Below are 21380 nucleotides of genomic sequence, written 5' to 3'. Positions count from 1 at the left end.
TGAGCTACAATCTGGCCAGTTTGAAATAGTATTCAAGAAGAGTTATAGAATTAGTTTATCACTATTCACTAATGCAAGGTACATTCCTGAAAATGAGTAAATGAATCTGATGCACAGACACTTGATGAATTGCTATAATTTGAGATCCTGGGATGCAAGGTGCTATCTGTCCCAAGACTTCACAAAGAAAGCTTCAGTATCCTGCGTGATACCTGCAAAGGTACCTGCTATAATTAGCAAAACTGATACACAGGTGAGAACTTCCCTAGAGTTACACAGCAGATAGAAACCCAAAAGCATCTTCTGCTGCTACCCCTTGAATGGCACAATGTACTGACTGACCACTGTGTGCACTTCTCTGTATCTTATTCTACAGTGTCAGCATGTTACGATGCTAAGCTTCACAGGTTACAAGTACAAGTTTTGTTCCTTGTTTACAGGATTTAAATATGGGGCTTGAACTCAAATGCATGCAGTTTTTGAGAACTGTCATTTAGAGGTAATCCAGATTGGTAATGGCCATTCATCACTGCACTGTCCTATGTGTTGTTTTCATTACTTGTCAATACAAGCAAATATATATTCTTTATGATAAAACATAGCTGAACAATTTAAGCTTTCCTTGAATTTCTTAATATCCCAACAGTTGATTTTTAATGACTGCCATTCTGATTTTTCAGCATTCTGAAGTAATTTTTTTTTCTATTGTCAGTGCCCAGATTCTGCTTGCAAACAGGATCTTCTAGCCTACCTACAGCGAATTGCATTATACTGCCATCAGCTGAATATTTGCAGCAAAGTTAAAGCAGAAGTTCAAAATCTCGGAGGAGAACTGGTTGTCTCTGGGGTACGTAAGTCAGCTGTCTTTCCCATTTCATGTTTGTTCTTTGCAAGCTGAACAATTGTCTCTGTTTAGATTTGTTGTATTAAAACTTGTAGACTATTATGTACAGGGGGAAAAAAGCCTGTGGACCTATGTCCAAACCTGTAATACTGGCAGATTTTATAGCACTTGAAGACAGAATTAGTGTTTTAACACTTTTTCTAAAAGGAACTATGTTGAAATGAAAATCTTCAGGGTTTGTTTTGTTGGGGTTTTTTTTTGGGGGGGGGGGTCATTTAGGGTTTTTTGCACTACTTTACTAAACAATAACTCTTAACAAAAAGTTACACTACCTTCTTAGAGTGTTCTGTTTTTCATGGAGTATTTTGTTTTAACCTTTATGGGATTAAAATGTTTTAATCAACATAATATGTGAAGTTCTTAACCTACCTCTTGTCTTTATACAGACTGTACGTTTTGGGCAGTTGGTCTGTAATTCTCCAGGGATGTCAATATTTCAAAATAACCATGCCCTGAAGAGTTCCAGGGTTTTATTTTAGTTGCTCCGTTACTTTGTGACAGCTGAAAGTTGCCTAGGGCCAGCCTCATTCCTTAGCCTAGCTATCAGTTTAGAAAGCATGATCCTGTGTTCCTGGTACTTCACAAAATTCTTCTGGCTGAGAGGAATCTGCATGATGCAGATCGTGGGAGGGAAATGAAGCAAAATTCCTGATTTTTTTTTTTCTTTTTTTCTTTTGCCAAGCATGTATTTACTATAGCCAGTTATATTCTAATAGGTGACTTGTGCCTTCATTTGACTCCTGCTATGATGTGAGGTGGAGGGCAAGTTAATGTAGGGATTAGTGACTCATAGTTCAGATCTTCTTTTTGAGTTGTTCCCTGTACTGTGCAGTTTTTCCCTTTGCTGTCTTTTGCCTTGTCAAGTGGTTGCTGGATAGAATATTGGACTAAGGATTACATGATAGAGATAGCTGAGCAAAATGACACACAGTGCATAAGACCACAGCTAGGGAATAACACTCTTCTTTAAGAAATTTAACATCTTCATGACAGAGATGGGTTTCTCTGCTACACCTCCCACTCTTGGCAGCAGGCCACACTCAAACTGCCAGCAATGAGGAATCGAGCGATAAGGTGCAACAGAACATGTGGTGTTGTGCGTCTCTGTTGTATGCCTGGGTGTCCTGTTGTCTGTAAGGCTAAAGACATTGTGCTGTCACATTACAAGATGTATCATTACACAATAATGTGCCCTCAGGTTCTACAGTGATTACAAAATTCCTTTACAATTTACATAGCCTTCTGCCATAAATTAGTTCATATCAGTAGGCTAGCATCTTCAATACACACAATCTCCTTATTGTCATCTGTCTAACGTGGATAAGGAGGTGGCTAAATGTTTCCAGCACTTTTGGTCCTGTCATGAGATTACTTGATGTAGATGCCTGCTGGATATTAGGGGTGTGCAAAATGGGCCATATTGGATTCAGAGTCAACCGAAGTCGGGGACAGTGATTTGATTGGTTGATTCGGATCACTGTCCCCGATTCCATTTGGCCAAATCTTAATCTAAAGATTCAATGCTGATTCGGAGAATGAGCGATTCAGACATAGACGCAGCTTTAAATATCTTTTCTACATACCTCGAGGTACCAGGCGCAGCTCGTGAATGCTGCAATGCTGGGGCAGATGAAGCATCCCACAGGAGCACGGGGGGCGGGGGGCCCTCACACTCACTGGTGAGCCTGGAAGTGGACTGGAAGTACTACCAGTCCAGTTCCGGGACCACTGGGGAGCATGTGTTTGCCCAGCTGGTGCGAGGGGCAGGCCCTGCCTCCGCTTGCCCAGCTGGCGTGAGGGGCATGGGATGCAGACGCAGCAGTGCTGGGAGCAGGTCTATGCCCTGCTGCCACTTGCCTCCTTCTGCCCAGAGCAAACTATACCCACAACCCGCCCCCCCCCGCCCCCCGCCTTGGCTGAGCACGTGGCAGCAGGGCATAGTCCCTGCTCCCAGCACTGCTGTGACTGCATCCCACACCCCCCAGCCCCAGTCCCGCCCCCAACCCCAACAGACTTACCAGCTGGAGGCAGCTGTGTCAGCTGCCTGTTTAGTCTATGGCTTTGAATCAATTCCGATCTTTTAATTGGTCTTCCGATTCGATTCAGATTCGGAGTTTCAGTCCCCGAATTGGGCAGAATCTCCTCCAAATCAAATTGGCTACCGAAGCTTCGTGCAGCCCTAGCCTACAGTTTATCAGTGCAGTGGGTTACCAAGAAGCAATGTGCTACACAGGCTTCTACTTAGAACAGAAATGTTATAAGGTCTTTAGCAGTCCTTGATTAATAGGGTTCTAGACATTGGGATTAAGTGGTCTGCAGCCTGTTCTAAGCCTCCCCATCAATCAGGCTGTTAGTTTGCCTGTGGCTTCATGCATGTGAACTCTTGATAGAATATAGCAGTTGTTCTTGTCATACTATGCAAACACTCAGAACACTAAATTAGACCTAAAAGTGTTTTGTTTTAAAACTTCAGTTGTAGCTGTAATAGCACAGAAGCACAACCCAGTGTTTGGCGCAAGGGAGACTCCCACTTGTATATGGGAATTGAGGAGAATTAAGTCAGTATTTAAACAAGACTATATGCTCTTGGTGTGCATTGATGCACACAACTGGCAAATTTTTGCCCAGTTTTTTCATGAGCAACAAAGAAGCTGAGCTGCTTTCCTTTCCTGAGCTTTTCTTTTTAAAACCTTTGCCAGAGGTAAGCTGCAGATGGAGGGTGACCAATGCAGCCTGTGAATGCTTGCCAGTGTGGGGGCTGCTATCCAACAAAGTTCACGGGCTGGAGCTCCTTCAGTCCATGCCTGTGCGGTCAGGAGTGCTGCATGCTGGGCCCTGCATATCACACCTCTCTGAGAGGACAGATGACGATATGCTCCATTTCATGCAAATTGGGTGTGGCCCTCTGACTCCTGCCAAGTAACCTGTGTGGGGGGCTGCACCCTTAGAGGCAAGTTCAGATTGCCCAAGTATGTTATGGTCCTTGTTTTGAGATGGCTGTTTCCTCTAACGTAGCTTTTTTGCTTTAATCCTGCTTGCATTCAGAGGATAACCTCAGAAAGGATTTAGGTATTGGCTGAAGCTATTTAATGGTATCTGTCTTCAATGTAATTTACTAGACTAGCGGGGTTACAGTATTTACTTATCAGTGATTAAGATATTACCATGGCTTTAATAATTTTCATTAAAGTGGAAGCTTCTATCATTGGGTAGTCGCAACAGCTGTAGGAGGAAACAATTTAATACAGATCTTTTACATTGCTGTAATTATGGCAGAGACCACTTGGTGTATACACATGCTGCTCATTGTTCTAGCGGCATGAATCACTTTCTCACCAAGTGTCAGAAAATACAGCATCACATTTTATGCCCTGGTAATGTCAGTTAGTGTTACAAAAAGATGAATGTTTACATTGCCCTTTATTAAAGAACATATTTGGAGCCACAGAGCCTCTTGAAACCTCTCGTCCGTGTTCAGTTTTTATGGTGCACAGCACACCAATGCTGGATGTTTTGTTACAGGTGGACAGCGCTATGTCTTTGATCCAAGCAGCCAAGAACCTGATGAATGCTGTGGTGCAAACTGTGAAGGCTTCCTACGTGGCATCCACTAAATACCAGAAGTCCCAAGGAATGGCTTCTCTGAATCTGCCTGCAGTGTCTTGGAAAATGAAGGCTCCAGAGAAGAAACCTCTGGTCAAGAGAGAGAAACAGGATGAAACGCAAACCAAAATCAAAAGAGCATCTCAGAAAAAGCATGTGAATCCAGTGCAGGCTCTCAGTGAATTCAAAGCTATGGAGAGTATTTAAAGAGGAGGCTTTTCCTTTTGTTCCACTACTGCTATTCCAGAACTTTACTTTTAATATTCTAAGGATTTCAAAAGTTTACTATTCATTAAAATGTATTGACTTAATATAATTTTGATAACTGTGTTTAGATTACAAGGGGAAATTAGTCAAATTTATAAATGCTATCACTATTACTTCAGCCTGCAGTTGTGTTAATTTTAGGTTGCTTTTAGATTTCAGGGGCATTTTTCTAGCTAACTGTTATTTTGTACGGCCCTACTTAAATAAAATGTTCTATAACCAAAGAGAATCTTACAGTAACACTAATCAGTAGCTTTATTATTTGGATCATGTTACATTTTACAATGATGAGATTTTTGCCTTGTGAACAAGAGGAAAAATAAACCTCATCACTCAGAAGAAGAATGAGATAAATTACAGTTCTGTATATTACACTATAGTCATTCTTGGGCTGGGTAGAGGTTAAGTTTTGTATGTTAGTGACTGAGGGTAGTAGGTGCTATCTGTGCTGCTTGGAGAATATAGAAAGACATCTGGAAAAATTGCAGCACACTTTCCTTACTTGGCTCAGTTAGTTTTTGTTTTCTTTTTCTTGTACTTGGAGTAGAGCTGCTCAATGCATTTGTTATGTATTACTGTTTTCCGAGACACTACTTCAGCTGTGGGTAGTTGAGCTCATCACAGAAAGTAATGAGTTAGACCCACACACATTTTGTGTGTAGAGGATCTTCTGGTTATTTAGCAATAGGCCTTTCGTGAAGATTTTCATGTATGCCTCTGCAGGAAGAGAACCCAACAGAAAACCAGTAAAATATAAGGCATCTTAAAGAAAACTGATTACTTTTTTCATGAGACAAGATAAGAATTTTAATGCTTGGTTACAAATTACTAATGTACTTTGCCGCAGGACACTAATAAAGTTGCTTTTACCAGCCGGTGTGTTGTCGTGCTGTAAATGTAGCGTTTTTATTTTTCCTCCCAGCATTCAAATGCAAATTCATCATTGTACTCATTTCTAATAATTGCTGTGCATCCTGCCTTGGGCTTGCAAAGAAAACCAGAAAATAGTGTTTATTCATGCTACAATTTAGACTTTACATTATTTGTGATAACCATGGCTACAAGGTATAATTTTGCTGTCTTTCTTAAATTTTATGAATTTAAGAAGGTTTTTTTTACACTTAAAATAAAGCCTGGGATTTAAAAAAAAAAACAAAAACCCAAACCCTCCAATGGTATAGATCAAGGTTCTGTTGGCTGTTTCATAAAGTACAGTTTAGAAACAGAATGACATGTTCTATATTTAAACTTTTTTAACAGTTGCTTAATTTCAGAGCCAATCTCTGCTGTATTAAAGCTGAGCTTGATTTTTACCTTCATCGGCTTAGCAATAAATACAACACCTTTTAAAAAAAGTCCTGTTATATAAATGCATTAAAATTATTGCTACCAATAGTATGAAAAATGCTGATCAAGATTAAACATCTATATCAATCTAAAGATATTTTTTCTGAATTTATTATCTGTTTTCCAGCATCTTACATCTTGGCCTTTTGAATGAGAGTCATATACTCTAATCTGTATTACATATAAAAACTTTTATGCCATTCTATGAAATGTACTGTGTGTATAGATATGCTACAAGTAAAACTGATTTGTTTAGAACAGTGATTTTCGACTTTTTTGGACTCAAGGAACCCCTCTATAACTTTTGTGAATTGAGTAGCACCCAATTTCAAAAACTAATTTCTATATTATAGTGCTTGCCTCCTTGCAAAGGGGGCCAGGCAAGGCCAGTTTGGAATCTGCCCTTATATACTTATCTCCTCACATCTCCAAACTCTTCAAAGGCTCTGATAACACCCTGGTTGAGAATCACTGACTTAGAAGATGACTCAGCATGCTAAAGGCATTCACTTTAAAGGTTTATTGAACTAGATTTGCTGTACATATTTTTAAAAAGTAGGAAGAGTTTAAAGCAGCGGTGGGCAATTATTTCAGCTGGAGGGCCACTTCACAGGTTTTGGTGAGCTGTTGAGCACTGCACGCACAAAATCATTCATAAGATACAGTTTAACAAATCATAGATTAAAAAAAACAAATCATATACTAAAAAACATCTACTGGAACAATATTATTTTTAAAAAATTTGTCCTGATTTATGGTTTTTTGAGTAGTGTATATAGAGACAATTTGCATAATAGCTCAAAATGAAGTCTAACTCTTGTATATTGAGTGGGGGGTGCACATGTGTGAGGGGCTGCTTGCGTGCTAGGTCCCAGGAGCTGGCTGGGGGACACGTGCAGCAGAGCTTATTGGGCTGGTGCAGTGCAAATGCGGTCCACTCCCCAGTCCAGCCTGTGGTTGCCCCTGCAGTGCTCCACATGGGGCCAAGCCCTGCCCACTCCTATCCAGGGAAGCCCCTGCTGCCACTGCCCCAGCCTCCTCCTAGCAGGGCTGCTCTTGCTGCTGCCACAGCTGCCCAGGTACTGTTCAGCTCTCACTACCTCCAGTGGCTCCTCCTCCTGCTGCCCCTGCTTCACCGCACCACACGCTGGGGCTGGAGCTGCCTGGCTGCTGCTCCATGACTCCCTACCTTCCTTTGCCCCTCCTGCAGCAGCCCAGTGGGAACAAGAGAAGGAGCAGTGGCTGGAGGCAGGTGGGAGCTGAGCAGTACCTAGGTGGATGCTGCCTTGCTTGGGAAGTTCTGCACACTGGCCAGGGCTGGGCCCATCAGCAGGTGCAGGCAGGAGCACAACATGGGTTGCTGTGGGCAGGGCTTGGCCCCATGCAGAATGCCATGGGGGCATCTGCAGGATGGATCCAGTCAGTTGGCAGGCCATATTTTGCCAACCCTTGGTTTAAAGTTTTTCTGCCCTAAGCCAAAAAAAAAGAGAGAGAAAAGTTTAGTTACACAAGCTATACCTTAGAGGTACAATGATAAAGTAAGAGTCTCTAAAAGCTGACTGGCTATTGTATATTGTGCACAGAATATATAAGGTATTCAAACAGCAGACATTAAAATAGCACTAGCCGATTAAAGTATAATTTGAAAATCCAAAATCAGATACCACAAAGCCAATTTAGGATGCTGTTGTGATTTAGTCCATCGTACAGAAAAGCCTTGTGTGGCTTCAAAGCAGTGCTTTGAGGGCAAAGACTCCCTCTCGCAGGGAAGAGGTACATAATTTGAGGAGAAGAATAACAAGGGACGATTCATTAAAGGGCTTGGGCAGGGTTTCTGTGCTGAAGCCCAAGACTGCAATCCAGAAAAGCCCCACTTGGCTGCTGCTTCACTCTGGAGGCACTGAACCTCCGCAGGCATCTTACTGATCAGCACTGAAGAGCTCAATGCTTTGAATTTTCTACATGTGTGGAACTGCCCCAGTCCAAACAGGGCTGCACAGCTCAGGCCTGGCTCATTTAAATTACTGCGTGGGAGCGAGGACGAGCCCAGGATTTGCCTCCCTGCCATGCAGAGTCCTCTTGTGCTTGCTGTGGCCTAGTAACTCATGTTGCTTGCACAGCTTCCCTTGGAGGAGGGTGCGACTGCCCCACCTACAAGAGTGGCCTGGTGGTTGGAGCGCTCATGCTGGGCAGGGGCTGGATTTGAATCTTCTGAGGCTGAAAAAAGTTGAACTTATTTCATTCTCCTTGGACTAGTTCTCCAACCATGCAATTCTTGAGGCACACCATCACCACCCCTTCCTCTTCAGCTACACTGTTTTAAATGTGAGCTCTGCTCTGCTTTTAAAAGACAGGATGTAGGCACCTACCTTCAGGAGAGAGTGCAAAGCTGTGGGTCCTGAGGGGATGTTGGCACCTGCCTGCAGTCCTACATAAGGTGCTCACAGAGTGGGACTGTCCTGATCATTTCGCACTGACTGGGCACTGTTTCCTAGGCTGAGCTGGTGCTCAGCTTGCTTCCTGTTTTGGATCCCATTCAAAGGTGCCCAACTGTCCTTATACCCTGTATAAGGAGCCCCCACTTCATAGGGGGTTTAATTCATAGATTGCAAGGCTGGAAGGGACCTCAGAAGATCATCGGGTCCAGCCCCCCTGCACCAGGCAGGAAAGACAACTGGGGTCAGGTGACCCCAGCAAGGTGACCGTCTAGTCTCCTCTTGAAGATTTCTAGGGTAGGCGGTTGCACCACCTCTGGAGGGAGCCTATTCCACAGTCTGGACACCCTGGCTGTGAAGAAGTTTTTTCCTAATGTTGAGCCAAAAGTTTTTCCAGGAGTTTATGGCCATTACTCCTGGATTACCCCGAAGGGTGCCCTGGTGAACAGTTGTTCACCTACATCCTTGATGTATGCCCCTGATGCAACAGTGAGCTGCTATCAAGTCCCCTCTCAGTCTTCTCTTTTTCAGGCTGAAGAGTCCTAGGTCCCTCAGCCTTTCCTCATATGGCTTGCTGTGTAAGTCTCTGATCATATGTGGCCTTTCTCTGGACTCTCTCGAGGTTTACCACATCCTTGTTGAAGTGTGGCTCCCAGAACTGGATGCAGTACCGCAGCTGCAGTCTCACCAAGGCCAAGTAGAGCAGAAGAATCACTTCCCTAGTTTTGCTGGAAATGCATCGATAGAAACATGCCTGGGTATTATTTACCCTGTTGGCTACAGCATCGCACTGCTGGCTCTCATTCATACTGTGGCCTATTATAACCCCCAGGTCCCTTTCATTCATGGCGCTGGTCAGTTTGTTGTTGCCAAGCCTGTAGGTGTGTGTAGGAGGGTTTCTGTCCCCAACTGGAGCACTTTACATTTCTCAACATTGAACTTCATTTGATTCTGATCGGCCCAACTTGCCAGCCTGTCTAGATCTGCCTGTATCTGCAGCCTATCTTCAAGCATGACCATGCTTCCCCATAACTTGGTGTCATCCACAAACTTGGCCAGTGAGCTCTTCACCCCCAGCATCCAAATCATTGATAAAGATGTTGAAAAGCACTGGACCAAGCACTGACCCCTAAGGGACATGACTGGCCACTTCCTGCCAGGATGGCACACATCTTTTCATTAGAACTCCCTGGGTCCTACCCTGCAACCAGCTCTCTACCCACCTAACTGTCTCACAGTTGAGTCCACAGTCCCCCAGTTTTCTCACAACAATATCGTGGGATACCAGATCAAAGGCCTTTTGGAAGTCTAGGTACACAATGTCAACCTCCTCTCCCTTATCCAGGTGGCGGGTTACCTGATTGTAAAAGGAGATGAGGCTGGCAAGACAAGACCTGCCCACAACGAAGCCATGCTGGCTGTCGTTCAGAATCCTACCTTCTGTAAGCATATCGCACATAGACTCCTTGATAAATTTTTCTAGGATCTTCCCTGGGATAGAAGTTAGGCTGATTGGCCTGTAGTTACCCGGGTCCTCCCTCTTCCCTTTTTTGAAGAGAAATGGGGTTCTGGATTCCAGACTCGGTATCCAATTCCTGTAACATATCTGGCCCTTGGTGTGTGAGTAACAGGACAGAGAAGTGTGGAAATTTGGTGACGCATCTAATCGAATAGGGAGTAGGAACCCAGCAAATGCCATTGTGGGTAATTGCGGCTCTCAATAGCCCTGTTTCAATCAACTCTCCTGGGGTTTATCAAACCCATGCTCCTCACTGACAGCAAGGATAATGATGCTTCCTCTCTGAAAATTGCTTTGAGATTTATGGACAAAATGTACATACAGATAAATATTTAATAGGCATAACTTATTTAATTGACCTGTTTAGTAAAGTGTCCTCTTCAGCTTGCAGAGCAAAAAACCAACCTTGTTCAGCTAGAGAGAGAATTTGATTTAATAATATACTAAGTCTGATTTTTCAGTTTTTATACCCTTGTATATATTAGCAAGACATTTCTGTTATGAATCCCATGCTCTTCTCCAGACACTGTTCCCTTAATAATCCTTGTCAAATCACAGATCTACCTTAAAGATCTGTTTTCAATCAGTGCAAACCTCTGTCCGTGTGGTTGCATGTAAATTGGCTTAAACTGAATTAAGTTTTAGGTGAATTAGTTAAGCTCATATACTGGCCACTTATAAACACACTTAACCCAGTGCAGATCTGTGGACAGACCCACTTAACTGAGATCTGTTTTCTGCCTCTCACTAGAGGCAAAAAGTGCGGTCAAGAAGGGCTGGAGATCAGGACCAAGGAATTGTGGATTGTAGCTAGCAAACTTCCTCTTCAAGGGGCCTCCGTGTCCTGGTGAGTGGCCAGCAATTTACTTCCAGGTGTACTTTACTGCAAGGAGTGCCGTGCTGACAGAGAGGAGAATTGGTAAGGCTGGATGGTTCAGCACAACTCGGCTTGGTTAGACTGTGCCAGGGATCAGATTAAGGGTTACCTACAAGTGGTTGGCAGCTACAGGCTTCATGGAAGCACTGATGTTGAACTTAGTCACCACCATAGAAAAGCCCCTATACAATCAGATTAAAACATTAACCTAATTTTTAGAAGTCTCATGGTGGCTGAATGCAGAGTGAATTCTCCTGCTGAGCAATGACCCAGGGCATGCATTCTGATCAAACTACACTTTACCTTACTACAGCAACCTTTAGTTACTGAGCTGGCCCTACCACAGCTCAGCACTCCTAGCCACGTGCCTACTCCTTTCTCTCCCTTCTGTGACCCTTGCTCTTCCTTCAACATTGCGTGCAGATTGTCGTGCTCAGACTCAATAATTCTGCAACAGTAGCTTGTTGAATGAGCCACAGAGCAACGTCCCTGGAGTAGACGGAAGCATGTCCAAATGGGCCAGTTCCCTACAGCAAATCCAGTGTTGAGACCTGGTTACAGACAGAGAGCTGTGCACCTGCAGTGACTGATAGCAAAGATCTTGCACAATTACGATAGCTGTCATGGCTGCTATGCTAAAAGCCACACACATCCCTGAGAGGTCTAACACTCTTAAAGGTGCACACCAAAGCCCTACATTCCTTACTATATGCACCAGAGAGAGGCTGATTCCTTCCTTCACTGTCACTGTTTGTTTCATCTGTTTTTTGTCTCTCAAATCCTAGAGCAGTGTGAAATTTTTCTATGAAGCAAATTTATCTCAAACTGGTGATGTGAAGATAGAGCTATTCCAGAGAGCCTAAAACAATAGTATCACAATGGGGGGGGGGGTACTCTGTTTCACTCTACACCATATGGTAAGAAGTTTGGAAGCCCTAGACTCTCAGACGTTTTTTTAGCATGAATTGGTTCTGCTCATTCATTTATCTCATTAGGGGAATATTCCTCACATGGAGCAGTAGTGGATTAGACAAAACTGCACAAATCCTCCTCTGACACTTAATTACATCAAGCAGTAATTACCGTAATTCTTTTCAATTGGCTCTCTAATAAAGTTATAGCTCTACTACTGTGTTAAATGTATGGGCTTGAATCCTGACAACCTACCAGGAGACAACATATTTCTTCTGAACTGAAGTGTTGCTGGCTTCACGCTGATAGAGGTTCTGATAAAGGCTCAAATCATCTTGTCCTTCTGTTCCCTTTTTATTCTTACCCAGGGGTGTCAAACTTGTTTGGCCCCATGGGCTGGAGAAGTGGTGCGGGACTGGTCCATAAGCCAGGCAAATGGCACAGGGCCAGCCCCACAGGCCAGAACAGACCCACAAACCTTCCCCTCCCTCCACATGCTGGATCCAGTGCATGTGGCACCCACTCCAACCAGTCCAGGACCCAGTGGGAAGAGACCCAGCATCCCAGGTGCCTGACTGCCACCAGGAACAAGCTGTGGTGCTGGACTTCTTCCCATAGTGCTGTTGGGGCTCCAGCACCACAGCTCACACCCAGGTGCTTGGCTGCTATTGTAGGAACAAGCTGCAGTGCTACTCAGACTCCAGCACCGCAGGTCTTGCCCAGGCACTTGGCAGCCACAATGGGAAAGTTGCCCATCACAGCCAGTCGGGGCAAAAGTCTCTGGAACAAAAGACTTGGCTCTGCAAGCTGGACTTGGCCCGTGGGCCATATGTTTGACACCCCTGTCCTAACCTGTCTGCAACCCAGCATGTTTTCTTCCAGTGCCAGGTGCTCCCCAACAAGCTGGACACCAACTGCACAGTGTTTGAGCCTTTGCTTCTGGAATCACTATTGCAAACTGGCTTGTCCCTACATCACAATGTCTTGTAATGTGAGGGAACCTACTGATACACAGATATAAGCTTTCAGGGAAGCCTAGCAAGCAGAACCCAAGCCTGCAAGTCAGCCATAAATCCTGTGAGCTCTCTCCCCTGGTACTTCAAGCCACCCCTGTAAGTTCAAATTTTCAAAAACTGCCCCTTCATTTGGTGGCTCAGGTGTATGGGACACAGCTGAGGGCCAGACAGACAGAGGTGCAGTGGGTGCTCAACAGCTTTGGAAGTCTGGGCTTCATTATGTACTCCTGCCACTGGCTTGCTACAGTGGTTAGAGACTGCCAGGTACAGAGCCCTAAGTAAAACACAGGAATTTATTATAAACTTAAAAGTTGTGCTGACCTGACTCTTGTTAACTTGTTCCAGACAGCATTTAAAATAGCTAACGAAAAGGGTAGAGAAATCACCTTATCTGTCCCCTTTGGTTCTCAGGCCGTTGGCTGTGTGGGGCCACTGGGGAAAGGAGCCATTGGGAAGAGTATAAACTGCCGGGGGTGCTGGGGAACCTACAGCTGCACTAAAAGCCTTTTTGTAAAAACTCAATTTCAGCTTTGCCCCTTTATGCCTTCCCTGCTCATTAGCATATGTCATTGGCAGCTAGTTAGCAGCTAGCTCTGAACAGCTCTGCCAAAGCAAATGAACAAATCACTGTTTGGAAAACAACCCGCCTTGGTTGAAAGTGTTTTGAGAAATGTGACCCAGCCTGCAAAACTGCACATGCCCTAACAGCCTTCTGCATGCAGCATTAAAATGCAACAAGATGTTTGCCAAACAGGAAGGATTTTGTCTGGGCTTGTTCTGAACCCATGTTTCTACACCAGGCAAAGGATTGCTCCCACATGCTCACAGGCACATGCGGGTCAGTCCCCTGAACCAATGCTTTGCCCACCCCGACCTGCTGATCCAGCACCTCTTCCAGGCCACGCTATGCCAGGAGTAGGCAACGTTTTTTGGCTGGAGTGCCGAAAAAAAAACAATGTCTACCTTGGAAGGTGCCAGAGTGCCGACATGTTGGAGCCTAGAGCAGCTGTTTGCAGCCTTCTGGCTGCAGCGGGCCCACGAAGCCCTGTCTGCTTGCAGCCTCCCATTTGCCTGTGGGAATGGCCTGGGCTCTGTGGCTGGCAGCAGCTGCTTAGAGCCTGGGCTGGTGGTGGTGTGCCAAGCAAAATGGCCTTGCCGTGCCATGCTCGGCACGCGTGCCGGGGGTTGCTGACCCCTGCTCTGTGCATTCAGCACTGCAGTTCCTAACCACAGCGGCTGAGCGCAGGTAAAGCATGATACATGACTTTCCCAAAAGGTAAACTCTGAGGGGCTTCAGTCCTGCTGCTGCTGCTAAGCATGCTGAGAAGCTGTGTGGTTATTGCTGTGCAAAGGCAACCTTGGACAAAGCCACAACAAAGCCAAACAAATCCTCTAAATGCAAGTCCTCTGGCAATAGAGAAGTGACAGACCTGCCCAGCATGACCCAAACTGCTGGCCCTAGGGCTCCACAATTCGGGAGTTGGGGGCAGCCCCTTGCCTCCTGTTGTTGCACCAACACCAGCTTTGAGAAAGATTCCAAAAGGATGGCAAGGATAGTATTCTAGATGCCAAAGAGTTATAAGGCACTCCTAGGAGAGAAACATGACTGGAGCATGAGCCAGAGCTCAGAGCTTTTATAATACAGCAGCCTCACCAACTGCAAAGCTTGCAGCCTGGCTGCACTGGGAGATGCAAGAGTGGAATCTGCTGGTGCAGCTGGGCAGGATGCAGTACCATCACTTGAGGGAGCTGGAAATTCTGGACACGCTGCACATCCATCCTACAGCTACGAGGGGGCATCTAAGCAGGCTTTGGTCACTTGGAGGACTCTTCATTACCTACCCCAAGCAGTCAGAAATCCTGAGATCTGAGCAAAAAAGTGCTGGATTCTTTTTCTGGGCTTTTGAGCTCATGGAAGAATCATGTTTTCCAGCCTCTACACAACTATATATGACCTCTGTGTTTTTCTGCAAATAAAAGCTGAGATCCTGAAGCAATGCAGGTCTCTAGGAGACCCACCATAGAACCACAAGACAGAGAGATCAGTGACTTGCAACCCCAGCCCAGGGACTCTGGTTGTCCCCACTATATCAATCATGACTGTGATCTTCCTTTTTAAATAGTTGTGGCTTAGGAGAAAAAAGGCTTGCCTCTTCAAGGTCACTCAGGAGAACGAACGAGAATGAATTCTTCAAGCAGATTTAGTAACTGCTCTGTTAAATTCCAGTGTGAACACACACAGTCAGAATTAAAAGAAGCAATGTACTTTGGAAACAAATTAAGCTAAATTGAATGAAAGCCACTTTAATTCTGAAAGTGACTTTCCACACTGGTTGGTTGAGCCACTCTGAATTCACACTGGTTAATTCAAATTAACTTTCTTGGGTGTCCCTATGTAGATACGAGCAAAATTAATTTAAACATGGCAAGGATGGCATCCTGGATGCCTGCTCTCTCTTTTAATGACTAGTTGCAAGTAACACTCCTTGTGGCTGGTACAATGTCTTCCCTGTGCTCCATTTCCCCAGCATGTTGTTTTGTGTTCCTGGCAGCAAGCACTCTATTCAATCAAGCTCACCCTTTGCCCTGGAGAGCTGCTTGGCCCCAATCCTGCAGTGAGCTCTGTGGGCAGGACTTAGGCTACCAGCTTCCTAGTTAGTTGTGTTGTTATAGTCAGGACAGACTGGCACCTTACAGACTCATTCACAGGCATAAGCTTTGGTAAGCAATATAGCATCTGATGAAGTGAGTTGTTGCTTACCAAACTGTATTCCTCCCCGAATTAGTGTATAAGGTGCCACCCTCCCCTGCCTGATAGCTCATGTTCTGTGCCTTGAAGGAAATGCTCCCACGTTCCTAACACACAAATCAACCACATGTTCTCCAACAAATTAACTGAAGCCCTACATTTGCCAAGGCCCAACTGATGTGTCATTTCTAGACTAAGCTGTTACTAGTTGCAAAAAATGAGAACATTCCCCAAATTCATTTTTCTGTTGAAACTTGTATCTCATTCCTGCCTTGGCTGAGTTCCCAGGACATTGTGCCCAGCAGGGGGTTGGCATGCAAAGCACCAGGTGCCTTGATCTGGATGTGATGGCATTCCAGAGGGGCTCGTTGCTAGGTTGGAGAGCTCACTTCAGTCTGGCCCGCCGGCTGCCTCGCATGACGTGGGAATTACCTGCAACCCGAGAGCTGCTTCAGTAAGGAGAAGATCCACAGCAGTGCCAGGTGGGTTGGGTCTTCTTGATCTGTTCCAGCCCCGGCAAGTTCGAATGGTTATAAACTCCTGCAAGACCGTTTCAGACTGGACATAAGGAAGAATTTCTTTACTGTCCAAGCCTCCAAGGTCTGGAATAGCCTGCCATCGGAGGTGGTTCAAGCACCTACTTTGAACGCCTTCAAGAGAAATTTGGATGCTTATCTTGCTGGGATCCTATGACCCTAGCTGACTTCCTGCCCCTGGGGCAGAGGGCTGGACTCAATGATCTTCCAAGGTCCCTTCCAGCCCTAATGTCTATGAAACCTATGAAATCTATGAACTAGCTCCAAGCCCCTGGCTGGCGCTGTATCTTAGACACACTTAGGAAGCTCATGCAGCTGAGGCGGTGGGAAAGGACCTTGTTAGGCACCTGCTGTACAGTGACCTCCCTGCTCAGGCTGTGGGCCACTCAGCAAGCCTGCAAGCCAAGACTTCAGCCCAGCTCTTGCAGGGAGAGTGCTTGCTGCTAGGCAGAGTGTCCCCCCAACAGGTCACAGGTTGTGTTACAGCCTAGCTGCAGGTTGCTTTCCTTGTTCACCCACTGAGCCAAACACTGTAGTAGGGCATCACTGGTCAGAGCTGGGGTGATTCTGCTTCTGCCCTAGCAAGGATGAGCAGAGACCCCAGCAGCAGGCCCACACTCCTCTCCTGACCATCTTTTAAATGGTGTAACTTGAGGTATCTACAACAGTTTCTGTGGCAGCTGCTGCCCTGGCACCCCACTCTGTAAATGCTGCCTGGCTGAAGCCCCAGCTCTAGCAGTATTCCCAATGCCCCAGGTATTCTTGCCCAAAGGAAGTTTGGTGGCTTTGGGAAGTTTACAAAAATAGCTGGTATTTTCCAACTCCAAAGCAGCTCAGCCTTCTCTGTGCTCCCCGGCTAGCAGGGGAACTATCTTTGCTTCTGCTTAGCCCAAAAGGTGCCTTACAAGCTGTGTACTGGAATCCTTCCTAGAAATGCAACTACTTCTTAGGTGGAGCACAGCAGCTGCTTATTGCTATGCAGCCAACTAGCACACGCCCTCTTCCCCCATGCTTCTCTAGGGAAGCAGAATGTGATCACCCGCACAGGAGTTTGGCCCAGATACCTGAGTTAACTTCTCTTCCCCAATTCATTCTCCTTCAGACCAGGAGTTGCAATGAGAAGCCTGAGAAGGTGAGAAGCCAGAGAAGCCCGCCACCCTGCCTCTCTGTCAGTACTTGGGAGGGGAAGAGGATCCCGGTAAGGAAGAGACTGAGAAATGCTACCCTGCATCCCTGTAAGTACAGAGAGCAGGGACTGGCTGCAGTAGAGCCATTTGGGAGTGTCCAGCAGCTCTCCCTACCAGCCTGGAACATGGCGACGGGCAGCATCTACTGGGCTGCCGGGTCCCTCCAGCAGTGACACTGAAATCCCAAGGTCTCCCCCTGCAGCACTCAGGTCTATGGGGTTTCCTCAGGCTGTCTCCACACAGTCATGCAGTGCCTGAGAAGGGCTCAGTTGCTCCAGCTGGGTAGGGTCAAGTGGCTCACCAGGCTTCCTTCGAAACAAATCAGACCCAGGCAGCTTTGTGCTGTGGATCTGCCTGTTGCGTCCATGGCGAGCCCTCTTGCCCAGCTGGCTGGAGGTGGTGATGAGGGGGCCCAGCAGGCACGTGCTCCCAGGGAGGTACAAAACAATCTCCATTTTCTGAGGGTCAGACTCATCCCCAGCACCAGGCCAGGAGTGCCTGCCACACTTGAAGGATGCAAGGTGCCTGCTGACAATGGGCCCAAACACCATCAGGCCACTCACTGGAATCCAATGGTCTCGTGTTTGCCAAGCATTCGCCATGACTCCTGAACTCGTGTCTGTGGCACCTAGGGTTCCACTCTGATCTCCCTTCCACGCCATAGCTGGGCCCATGACTGCTTAACTTCCCAGATCAGATAAGATGAGGTAGGTGTCTTCAGTTCAGCATGGCTGCAGGAACAACAACTGCTTGGGCAGCTCTAACAGTCCCTGCCTACCTAGAGGCTTCACATTGAGGTAGCAAGGCTGGGAAGGAAGACTGCCTCATGGTTAGTGCCCAGGTCTGGGACCTGAATCTTTGAGGTCAGGTCTGGCCTCTGCAGTCCCAGGCAAGTATGTGCCATGACACACTTATTTGGACAAGGCAATTCCTGCCAAGGCCATGTTCCTTGCTCTCTGGACACCTGCTGCAGTGCCCAGAGGGTGGCTCTGCCAAGGTGCTGAGAGTGTTGGCTACAAATGTCCAACTCGGGATCCTTAAAATTCTAGTTTATTAGGCGGATTGAAACACTGTAATCATAAACCTTGGGGCTGGTCCACACATGCACACATGCACACACATACACACACACACAGTAGCAGGCTACAGAGTCAGGTATGCCTATCCTACAAGCGCTGGAGTCTGTCGTTGAGGCTTCTTTCAGTGTGGTGTTATCTTCCAGAAGGGGGTCGCCGGCTGGTCCTTCTGGCTGGACAGGTCTGGTCGAGTTGGAGATCAAGAGGGCGCCACTGAGGGTCACTTTTTCACTGCCTTTTATCTGTCCCTGGCAGACTTTGGTGACTCCCCAGTTTTCAGGTTTGCCCAATCCAGGGGTCATTGACCCTCGTGGGACTTCCCCCCCCTCGGTGGCTACTGGACGGCATCTGTCAGCCCCAGGGGTCGTCCGCATGTACGTGCAGGTTTGGGAGTCCGTTGATGAATTTAGAATAGGGCTCTGGGAGTGGTTGATCTGGAGATATTCAGCCCAAAAGTTGGTCTCTGGTGTTGATTAAGTCAGGCCAGGGCTTCTAGCCCTTGATCAGTGAGGTATAGAGATTTCCCGGTTGTTACACTGTCTTCTATTGAGTTCAGCTTCCAGGTGATAATTGCTGCCTGCTTCCATGTTACACATTCAATCACTGATTCACTCATTCTTTCAGAGGCCAGCCTGATACAGGGAAGAGCAGTTTGATTCCTGCCTTTGTTAACAATGTTACAATGTATAACTTACTAAAACACATTTAGTTCAAAGTTGAAAGGTGAGGAGTATAAAATATAAGCTACAAATGCCATGGCACACAAATAGATAAAAATACCAAACTACAAGGGGAGATACAAAATGCACACATACAAATTTTAAAATACAATTCCTTATCTTAAAGTGAAAGAGAGAGGAAGGAAGAAAAGGTAGAAAAAGAGAAACATATCCAAAGAGGGGAGAGCAAATGCAGGCAAGAGGAAAAGGGGGCTTTCTGCTACATTAGAGGAAAAGGGGGCTTTCTGCTACAAGAGTGGCTGCTCCCCAAGAGCTGCTGGCCTGGCTTGTTCATCCCTAACCGCTGCACTGCCAAGGATGCTGAGAACAAACCTCCTCCTCTCCCAAGACAAACTGAGACTAATGAGCTGGGAAGGAGGCCAGGAGCTATACAGCCAGGATCACAGAGTGGCTTCCTGGAGCTGTGGAAGCTCATGGCTTTCCCCTAGCAGTGGGTCTGCACCCGTGTGCTGAGCATCAATGTGCTGCACTATAAGAATCTGGAAGAATCATCCCTGGCTCCAGACCTGCACACGGGGCTCCCCTGCTGTATTCGTGGGGGCTATGCAGTGAACTGTAAACACCCCGACTCCTGCCCTTGGTGGAATAGAGCAAGGTAAGCAATGGCACAGCCATGATTGCCTAAGGAAATACACACTCGGCTACCAACCCCCCTGCAGGTCTTGAGGTCTCCTACCAAGCTGCTACAGTGCTGTCATCATCATGGGGAACGTTTCATGAGCTAGGGGTGAGAGCTGGGATGACTGTGATAAGTCTCACAGGAGTCCATGATATTTGTGAATCCAGGGCAGTATGTGGCCTCATGGCAGACCACAGGGAGAAGGAAGAAGGCCCTGGCAAAGCAAGGCACCTTCTGAAAGTGCAGGAGCTGTGGGGGCTCCCTTCTTCATGTGAGTAGCCAAGAATAGTGGGAAGAGGGAGGCCCTGGTTGTCTGAAGCTTCTGCTCTATGACCCCTCTCCCAAGGGAGGAGTCACTTGGTTTGGATTCCCTGCCTAACAGCATCCAGAGCAGGAGAATGAACAGGGCTGAGGCAGTGGCAGATGTTGCTCATCGTCCATGCCAGGCTTGGCAGGAAGTGACTGCATGAGGCAAGAGGACAGCTGTGCAGGGAGCACTCACTGGCTGTGAAGGAAAACACAGGAAGGGGCAGGAGCAAGGGAGAGCTGACCCAGGAAATGCAGGCAGACACGGGGTTAAGGTGTAAGGATGGTCAAACTTATTTACATATGTAAAAACCAGGACTTGCTTAGCCCATCCATGAAATGCAGCCATGTCTGGGCCAGGTGCTGTTAACAGTGCATAGGAACCCTCCCTTGCATGTCAGCTCTGCAAGGCAAGGACAGCTCCTGCGTGTCACAGTGCTGCTGGACTACAGGGCAGGAGAAAGCAACTATCCAAGTTCAGGGGCTGCTTGGCCCATCGACAAGTTGCCGCCTGGCCGCTCTGCTGAAGAAAAAAAAAAAGAATCGGTCCCCTTGCCATAACAATGACAGAAAAATAAAATCTCTAAGTTGAAATGGTGGGTTTCAATTAAAAACCTGATTTTCAATTTTGGGGGCATTGAATGCAACCCTAAGGACTAAACCGTGTCACATGTACAAGTGCCCTCAGAGAACACACTACCTGCCCTGCCATGCCACTGGCACAGCTCTGCAGGTCCTTGACTCTAGCCTGTCCCCTGACCTGCTGGGGCCTCTGTTCAGAGAAACCGGAGTGCTCTGGGTGGGGAGGAGAGAAGGACCCTGTGTTTGGCTGACCAGGGCCATCACTTGCACTTTGTATCATACTATCATAGTGCTTAGGGTCAGAAGGGACCTAAACAGATCATCAGGTCCGACCCCCTGCCCTGGGCAGGAATGTGTGCCGGGGTCATAACGCCCCAGCCAAATATCTCTCTAGGCCCCCCAAGGTAGGAGAGAGCACCACCTCCAGTAGGAGCCAATTTCAGAGCCTGACAGCCCTAACCGTAAAGTAATGTCTCCTGATGTCCAGCCTGAGCCTTCTCTCTAACAATTTGTGGCTTATTCCTAGTAACCCTGGGTGGTGCCCAAGGGAACAGAGCCTCCTCCAATTCCCTCTGGTCCCCCCGGTGAGTTTGTAAACGGCCACCAGATCCCCCCTCAGCCTTCTCTCGTGGAGGCTGAATAGGTTCAGGCCCTTTAGCCTCTCCTCGTAGGGCCTGCCCCACAGCCCCTTGTCTGATTGGATCA

General features: G+C 46.7%; 1 protein-coding gene across 1 annotated transcript in view; it reads left to right on the top strand.

Annotated features, from left to right (window-relative positions):
• Positions 1–5646, top strand: part of CTNNA1 (catenin alpha 1) — a 175415-nt gene extending 169769 nt beyond the window's left edge. Inside the window, exons 17-18 of the mRNA XM_014606559.3 lie at positions 713–847; positions 4427–5646. Coding sequence (XP_014462045.1) covers positions 713–847; positions 4427–4714 — 423 coding nt within the window. The 3' untranslated portion in view covers positions 4715–5646. The remainder of the gene's footprint in view (positions 1–712; positions 848–4426) is intronic.
• Positions 5647–21380: the final 15734 nt, after the last annotated feature.

Source organism: Alligator mississippiensis, chromosome 9 (genome assembly GCF_030867095.1).
Source record: "Alligator mississippiensis isolate rAllMis1 chromosome 9, rAllMis1, whole genome shotgun sequence".
Lineage (NCBI taxonomy): Eukaryota > Metazoa > Chordata > Crocodylia > Alligatoridae > Alligator > Alligator mississippiensis.
The sequence above is the reverse complement of the archived record's forward strand: the minus strand, read 5'-3'. Positions and strand labels throughout refer to the sequence as shown.